The following is a 9278-nucleotide window of genomic DNA, read 5'->3' as shown; positions in this document are numbered from 1 at the left end:
TGGAAATAACGTTTTGCTGGACCTGAGACAGATTTGAATGGGGAAAGTGAATCAATAGATCTGGTGCAATAGCAGAAAATCTGTCATGGAATTAAACCCTGCTGGTCATGCAGAGATGGATCAATAGTCTCAGTGAACAAACAAATGCTACCGAACTAACTGGATTTGTCACAGAGTTTGAACATTATTTGCCAATGGTCTGAGCGATCAAAGTTCTCTCTAATGCACAGTCACTAAACATGACTGTGCATTTTCATGAGGTTGACAGAGAGGTTTACAACAAAGGCATGACATTGCACTTTAAGCCGAACGCTCTGTAACAGCATGGGTTTACTTGTTTTGTTTTCACAAATGAGCAGCTGCATCAAATCCATGTGTATACGCACACACACACACACACACACACACACACACACACACACACACACACACACACACACACACACACACACACACACACACACACACACACACACACACACACACACACACACACACACACACACACACACACACACACACACACACAGAAGGACATACACAGCATGTTGCCCAACCTCTTCCCGTAAGATGTCTAGTTGTTTAACTTGGCATGCTATCGTCCCCCCAGGCTCCAGTTCACTAGCACGTTACAGAGTCATTTTGGCCAGATTCTAACACACCAAATCACATAGAGAAACAGAGCCAAAGACGTTATTTCACAGCATGATTATGTTATTTCCTAAATCCACTACTTTCCATACAAACACACACACAGCATGATTATGTTATTTCCTAAATCCACTACTTTCCATACAAACACACACAGTATGATGGACCCTCCTTCCAGTTTCCAATTTCTTGAGAGTTTTTGTTCAAACACACACACACACACACACACACACACACACACACACACACACACACACACACACACACACACACACACACACACACACACACACACACACACACACACACACACACACACGCTCTCCTGCCTCATCCCCCTATCACACAGTCCTTCTGGCCAGATTCAGCGAGAGCAAAAGGAGAGCGAGAGAGCCAGAGCCAGAGCCAGAGAGACCAAGAGTAAGCAGGTCTGATGCAATACTAAAAGAACTGCCAGTGAATTTCTGGAGGAAGAACAATAAATACTGAGAAAACTATTTGATTGAACAGAATTGCGAAATCAACTCCCATCTCAGCTGTTTTGAATTACAAACTTTATTTCCCAGCAGTGACTTTATTTACCGTTAGTTACAAAGTCGGGAGATTCTGCAATAGTTGGTATAAGTAAGTTAAACAGTGATTGTGGTGAGAAGAGCTGGTGAAGAACTGAAACTTCAATCATGGAGGTAGAGAACTATACCAGTCTACACGAGTTTACTGAGGATACATCCTCCAGAGGAAACAAGCCTATCCTAAACGACCACAGTAAGTGTGTGTGCGATTGTGTGCGTGCGTGCGTGTGCGTGTGCGTGTGTGTGTGTGTGCGTGCGTGCGTGCGTGCGTGTGCGTGCGTAAGTGTGAGATTGACCATAACTCTAAGGACATGGTATCTCTTTAGGGAATAGTCAGTGTGAGTTTTACAGATAGTCTTTCAGTTTATTGGCTATCATCTGTTCCTTTGGAATCATTTGACATATTTTTGAAGTGATTGTCACCTTTTTACAACGCTATGGTTCCATGTTAGCCCACTGTACAATTGTAGGCAGTTACAGGTAGATTAGAGTGGTAGTGTTCATAGTCAAAGGACTTGTCTGGGCAGGAAAACCATCTGAAGCGTGAAAGGTGAATGACAGGTGAACAAATAAAATGCCCTGTCACACTCGCACTTGTCTTTTCTTACTGGTACTGATTTGACTTGCAATGACTGTTATATGTGGTTATTTTTTGTACCTACAGTTAAACGCTAAATGACTCCAATGTAGATGCAAATTTAAATGTGTCACTCTTTGCATTGAGCTGTAATCTGTCCGATCAGGTGCCCAGGGGCTGAAGAGGGGGTCAGAGTGTCTCAGAGGTCAGACAGTCCTCTTTGTGCTGATTGGTCTATTGGCCTCCATCTGTGCCAACATCGCTCTGAGCGTGCTCTGTGAGTTAACATTTCTCTCTCTCTCTCTCTCTCTCTCTCTCTCTGTCTGTATGTCTCTTTTTCTCTCTCTCCAACCCAGCACCACCCCTCTGTATGTCTCTTTTTCTCTCTCTCCAACCCAGCACCACCCCTCTCTCTCTCTCTCTATCTGTCTGTAAGTCTCTTTTTTCTCTCTCTCCAACCCAGCACCACCCCTCTCTCTCTCTCTCTCTCTCTCTCTCTCTATCTGTCTGTATGTCTCTTTTTCTCTCTCTCCAACCCAGCACCACCCCTCTCTCTCTCTCTCTCTCTCTCTCTCCCTCTCTCTCTCTCTCTCTCTCTCTCTCTCTGTCTGTATGTCTCTTTTTCTCTCTCTCCAACCCAGCACCACCCCCTCTCTCTCTCTCTCTATCTGTCTGTATGTCTCTTTTTCTCTCTCTCCAACCCAGCACCACCCCTCTCTCTCTCTCTCTCTATCTGTCTGTATGTCTCTTTTTCTCTCTCTCCAACCCAGCACCTCCTCTCTCTCTCTCTCTCTCTCTCTCTCTCTCTCTCTCTCTCTCTCTCTCTCTCTCTCTCTGTCTGTATGTCTCTTTTTCTCTCTCTCCAACCCAGCACCACCCCCCTCTCTCTCTCTCTCTATCTGTCTGTATGTCTCTTTTTCTCTCTCTCCAACCCAGCACCACCCCTCTCTCTCTCTCTCTCTATCTGTCTGTATGTCTCTTTTTCTCTCTCTCCAACCCAGCACCACCCCTCTCTCTCTCTCTCTCTCTCTCTCTCTCTCTCCCCCTCTCTCTCTCTCTCTCTCTCTCTCTCTCTCTCTCTCTCTCTCTCTGTCTGTATGTCTCTTTTTCTCTCTCTCCAACCCAGCACCACCCCTCTCCCTCTCTCTCTCTCTCTCTCTCTCTCTCTCTCTCTCTCTCTCTCTCTCTCTCTCTCTCTCTCTCTCTCTCTCTCTCTCTCTCTGTCTGTATGTCTCTTTTTCTCTCTCTCCAACCCAGCACCCCCCCCCTCTCTCTCTCTCTCTCTCTCTCTGTTTGTATGTCTCTTTTTCTCTCTCTCCAACCCAGCACCACCCCTCTCCCTCACTCTTCATTGTCATGCCTTTTCTGGCATGCAGAATGGTAACGACAGTTGTGGCAGTTGTGCAATCCAAAAGGAACAAATGTCCAGAACTGTGAAATTTGCTCCCTCCCAGGACTCTCAGTCTCTGGCAGCCCAGGCTGTTCAGTAGTTATAACAATCAATCAATCAATAAAATGTATTTATATATTTCCCTCCTTACATGATGTCACAAAGTGCTGTACAGAAACCCAGCCTAAAACCCCAAACAGCAAGCAATGCAGGTGTAGATGCACGGTGACTAGGAAAAACTCTCTAGAAAGGCCAGAACCTAGGAAGAAACCTAGAGAGGAACCAGGCTTTGAGGGGTGGCCAGTCCTCCTCTGGCTGTCCCAGGTGGAGATTATAACAGAACATGGCCAATATGGTCAAATGTTCATAGACGACCAGCAAGGTCAAATAATAATAATCACAGTGGTTGTTGAGGGTGCAACAAGTCAGCACCTCAGGAGTAAATGTCAGTTGGATTTTCATAGCCGATGATTCAGAGCATCTCTGCCGCTCCTGCGGTCTCTAGAGAGTTGAAAACAGCAGGTCTGGGACAGGTAGCATGTCCGGTGAACAGGTCAGGGTTCCATAGCCGCAGGCAAAACAGTTGAAACTGGAGCAGCAGAAAGGCCAGGTGGACTTGGGACAGCAAAGAGTCATCAGGCCAGGTAGTCCTACGGCTCAGGTCCTCTGAGTGACAGAAAGAAAGAAAGAAAGAAAGAAAGAAAGAAAGAAAGAAAGAAAGAAAGAAAGAAAGAAAGAAAGAAAGAAAGAAAGAAAGAAAGAAAGAAAGAAAGAGAGAGAGAAAATAGAGAAAAGAGAGAGAGAATTAGAGAGAGCATACTTAAATTCACACAGGACACCGGATGAGACAGGATAAATACTCCAGATATAACAAACTGACCCGAGCCCCCCGACACATAAACTACTGCAGCATAAATACTGGAGGCTGAGACAGGAGGGGGCAGGACTTTAAAGAAACACCAATTTGTCCCAATCTGACCTCTCAATTTGGTCTCTATTCCTATTCCTCTCTCTCTCTCTCTCTCTCTCTCTCTCTCTCTCTCTCTCTCTCTCTCTCTCTCTCTCTCTCTCTCTCTCTCTCTCTCTCTCTCTCTCTCTCTCTCTCTCTCTCTCTCTCTCTCTCTCTCTCTCTCTCTCTTTCTCTCTCTCTCTGTATCTCTCTCTTTCTCTCTCTCTCTTTCTCTCTCTCTCTCTCTCTTTCTCTCTCTCTCTTTCTCTCTCTCTTTCTCTCTCTCTCTCTCAGTGTTGAGCAGGCCGTTACCTAGTGTTCCCCTGGAGACAGCATCTCTGACCCTGAAGCTGAACTCAGTTCGAGGACGTTATGTCCGTCTCTGTGATGACTACTCCAAACTGGGCCAGAGCTGCTCAAAGACAGGTAAAGGGGGGCTAAGTGTTATTCAGAGTGGATAGATACTTTAGACAACTGTCATTCACTATTACATTATTTCACGTAAGAAATGGTACACTGTAAAGGGGTTGCCGTGAAGTTAACAGTTACTTACAGGCATCTGTCAACTATTTATTTTAACTTGATGCTGCACTACTACTACTACAGTTAAGTTGGTACAGCACTCTCACTAAAGGGTGCAACAAAAATAGAGCCAGAAACAACTATACCATGCACCTACTAGTGGTCAAAAGGTTTTTGGTGCTCCAAGAATACAGTACAATACTGTATTCTGTGGGACAGAACTGCAGCAACATTCAAAATAGAGCAATTCTTTCCCCGCCCAGAAAATGTTCCCACAATGCATCACAATTCACAGTATGATGCAGTAAAACGTTTCACAGTATCATACTGTTGATAATATAATTTACAGTCTTACTTTAAAGTGTACACTGTACACTATACATAAGATATTAATTACCCATGCATTTTTACTCATCCGTCTCTCTTTGTCCTTTTCATCTTCTTATCCTCCTCTTCTCCCTCTCTATTCCTGTTCTCCTCCTCTTCTCGTTCTCCTCTCCTCTTCTCACAGTAAGTAAGTGTAGGGAGTGTCCTGAGGGCTGGATTCATGTAGATGAGAAATGTTACTCCTTCAGTAATGACAAGATGGACTGGCCGAGCAGCAGAGACAGTTGTACTTCCCTGGGCAGCCACCTTACCATCCTGCACAGCAAGGAACAGCATGTAAGATAGTGTCTGTGTGTGTGTGTGTATTTGTGTATGTGTATTCCCCTCATTGTAACCATGACTGTTTGCTTGTAGGACGCTCTGGAAAAAGAGGCCCGGAGGATTGGCGGGTTTGACTACCACTTCTGGATTGGCCTATCAGATATAGAGAAGGAAGGGGATTGGAGATGGGTGGACAACACAACACTGACAAATAAGTATGTGAAGCCCATCCTAAATAATCCAATATCACATGTGTTATAATGAGAGGGAGGCAAATAGTTACTTTTCTACACGGTCTCATTCCCTTGCTCCCTTTCTCAATTTGTATTTTCCTTCTTCCTCTTCTTTCATTCTATTCTCTTGTTTCCTTTTTTTCTACCTCTTTCCCTAACTCCCTCCTTTTGTTTTGGGCATTTCTACTTCTCTCCCTCTCTCTTACTCCCTCTCCCCTACCCCCTCTCTCTCTTTTCTCTGCCTTCACCCTTCTGTCTCTCTCTCTCTGTCTCTGTCTCTCTCTTTCTCTCTCTCACCTCCCCTCTCTCCCTGTCTCTCTTTCAGGTATTGGAATGAGTATAGCTCTGAGCCTGACAATCATCACTCAGGAGGATCACACGGGGAGGACTGTGCCACCCTGGACAGCCATTCGCAGACCTGGTTTGACGTACCGTGTGACCACATCTACAAACGCATTTGTCAGATGGATGCCATCCGACTAGACTGAATCACAGGACTTAAACTAAGCCATGAATTTCCCAATTATCTAGATCTACTGTCCATGCATTCATGAATGATGGCAATGTTTTCTTAAATAGCTTATCCTTTTTATGTCTTTCAAGCGATTTGAGATGTTTTAGTGCAATGAAAAGCGCTATAAAAGTGAAATGATTATTCTTACTGGAAGCATCAGAACTAGAAGCTAAACTAGGTTATGGGTCAGATTTACTCAACTACACTGTCAAGTGTGTGTATTACTTTGTATTTTTCAGAAACCATGAAACAAAATGGGACAGAAAAGGTTAAGAGAAGGGCTAAGATATAGAATGACAAGAGGAGATAAAGATAGTTTTGTGGTATAGCTAGTTTCATGAAATGTTCATTTCGTTACTCAAAATAATAGATGCAAACATTTTGCAAATCTGGCACCTTCTGCAAGGAGAATTTCAATGAATGCACTCAATTTAGTAAATCAGTTAATGCAATCAAGGAGGTAGATGCTCTAATCAACTCTGCTGCTTGCCAAACTGATTGCTGGGATACTTTTGAGCAATCTGAGTGCTTTTTTTTTTATACGTGTGTGACCTGTACATAAATCTCCAAAATATTATGTATTGCTGCACTAACCATGAAAATGAATCAATAATTAATCAATAAAACTGTATTTTCAAATGAATTACTCTTCCTCTGATGTCTCTTTCTGTTTTGTGTCTGGGTTTTTACCTGTGCATGTTTCATTTTATTGGAATATATCATTTTCTATTGACTCCGTTGGTTTCTCCTGTGTCTTTGCTCATCCATTGTTTTATTGCTCAATGATGTAGCCTGCAAAAGGAATGTGTTTTCATGTGTTTTTTTTAAACACATTTAAACATATTTATTTGCTGAAAGTATTTTTTATTTTGTATTTCTAATCCAGAAATTGTATTTTAATTTCTTTAAGACAACACTGTTTCTTACATAATATTTTGCCTTGGTGTTGTACAACATAGGGTGGGAGGAGGGGTAACTACCAGGCAGCTGGAAGGAGGCAGTAGTGGTACCAATCCGGAAGCCAGGGAAGGACCCAACTAGGCCAACAAACTATCGGCCAACTACATACATCACATGTATGTAAGATTATGGAACGTAAAATGACAGAAAGGCTAACTTACTTCCTGGAGATCAGGGGGCTGTTATCGTCACATTTAGAGTGGGTTCAGGAAGGGTAGGAGAAATATGGACCCAGTGCTCTGCTTCGTAGCAGAGGTTAGGAAGGCTCAAGTGGACAAGGAGACTGTTGTAGTTGTCTTTTTTTGATGTGGAGAAGGAGTACAATATGATGTGGAAGGAGGGGTTTTTAATAAAAATTGATATTATGGGGGTAGAAGGAAGAACGTACAACTAGATACAGGATGTCCTGGTGGATAACGGTACACCGCAGGGGAGCGTGATTAGTCCTCTGTTGTTCTCAATCAAAATGAATGACGTTTACTCTCAGGTACGGCCGGATATTGGTAGGTCGTTATTTGGAGATGATGGGGCCTTATGAAAGAGGGGGAGAAATGTGCCATAAACAGTCAGGAAGGTAAAGGAAGAAATTGATGAGGTAGAGTGGTGGTTAGTAGGATCGGACCCTTCCCCCCCCCAATTTTCACCCAAAACGACATACACAAATCTAACTGCCTGTAGCAAGGACATGCATATTATTGGTACCATTTGAAAGGAAACACTTTGAAGTTTGTGGAAATGTGAAAGGAATGAAGGAGAATACAACACATTAGATCTGGTAAAAGATCATACAAATAAAAAAACAACCGTTTAAAAAAATAATTGTACCATCATCTTTGAAATGCAAGAGAAAGGCCATAATGTATTAGTCCAACCCAGGTGCAATTTAGATTTTGGCCACTAGATGGCAGCAGTGAGTTTGCAACGTTTTTGACTGATCCAATGAACCATTGCATTTCTGTTCAAAATGTTGTATGAAGACCGAACAAATGTGCCTAATTTGTTTATTAATAACTTTTCATGTTCAAAACTGTGCACTCTCCTCAAACAATAGCATGGCATTATTTTACTGTAATAGCTACTGTAAATTGGACATTGCAGTTAGATTAACAAGAATTTAAGCTTTCTGCCAATATCAGATATGTCTATGTCCTGGGAAATTTTCTTGTCACTTACAACCTCATGCTAATCGCATTAGCCTACGTTAGCTCAACCGTCCCGCAGGGGACCCACCGATCCTGAAAAAGTTTTTAATGTGGGGATTCAGGTTCTCTGTAGAGAAAACTCAGACAGTGTTTCATTTTGCGAGGAGGAAGGTGGGAGATAAGATATGCTTGAGGTTATATGGGAGAAACTTGGAGAGGGTGAGGGCCTTCAGGTTCCTTGGGGTATACTTTGACACTTAACTCAAATTGGGCAGAACACATTGAGAGAGTGGTGTGAAAGTGTAAGAAGGTGCAAAATGTGATGCGCTGTCTGATGGGGAAGGAGTGGGGGGCAGGGCATTCCTCATTGAGGACCATGTAGACTACTGTTCAAAAGTTTGGGGTCAATTAAAAATGTCCTTGTTTTTTAAATGAAAGCAATTTTTGTCCATTAAAATAACATCAACTTGATCAGAAATACAGTGTAGACATTGTTAATGTTGTAAATTACTATTGTAGCTGGAAACGGCAGAATTTTTATGGAATATTTACATTATCAGCAACCATCACTCCTGTGTTTTAATTGTGTTAGCTAATCCAAGTTCATTATTTTAAAAGGCTAATTGATCATTAGAAAACCCTTTTGCAATTATGTTAGCACAGCAGAAAACTGTTGTTCTGATTAAAGAAGCAATTACAACTCTTTAGACTAGTTGAATATCTGGGGTATCAGCATTTGTTGTTTCGATTACAGGCTCCAAATGGCCAGAAACAAGGAACTTTCTTCTGAAAATGAAGGCGAGAAATTGCCAAGAAACTGCCAAGAAACTGAAGATCTTGTACAACGCTGTGCACTACTCCCTTCACAGAACAGCGCAAACTGGCTCTAACCAGAATAGAAAGTGGAGTGGGAGGAGTGGGAGTCCCTGGTGAAACCTCAGCAAGAGGACAAGTACATTAGGGTGGTTAGGTTGAGAAACAGACACCTCACAAGTCCTCAACTGGCAGCTTCATTAAATAGTCCCCGCAAAACACCAGTCTCAACGTCAACAGTGAAGAGGTGACTCTGGGATGCTGACCTTCAAAGCAGAGTTACAAAGAAAAAGACACATCTCAGACT

At 42.8% G+C, this 9278-nt stretch overlaps 1 protein-coding gene across 1 annotated transcript; it reads left to right on the top strand.

Annotated features, from left to right (window-relative positions):
- The first annotated feature begins 1021 nt into the window (after positions 1 to 1021).
- Positions 1022 to 6699, top strand: LOC118364239 (C-type lectin domain family 4 member E-like). Its single transcript, XM_035745606.2, has 6 exons — positions 1022 to 1416; positions 1967 to 2077; positions 4434 to 4565; positions 5173 to 5324; positions 5403 to 5524; positions 5868 to 6699. Exons 1-6 carry the CDS (start codon positions 1332 to 1334, stop codon positions 6028 to 6030), a joined length of 765 nt encoding a protein of 254 aa, XP_035601499.1. The 5' UTR covers positions 1022 to 1331; the 3' UTR covers positions 6031 to 6699.
- The last annotated feature ends 2579 nt before the right edge of the window (positions 6700 to 9278 follow it).

The sequence above is a fragment of the Oncorhynchus keta genome, chromosome 31 (assembly GCF_023373465.1).
Source record: "Oncorhynchus keta strain PuntledgeMale-10-30-2019 chromosome 31, Oket_V2, whole genome shotgun sequence".
Classification (NCBI taxonomy): Eukaryota; Metazoa; Chordata; class Actinopteri; order Salmoniformes; family Salmonidae; genus Oncorhynchus; species Oncorhynchus keta.
This window is presented reverse-complemented; position numbering and strand designations above follow the sequence as displayed.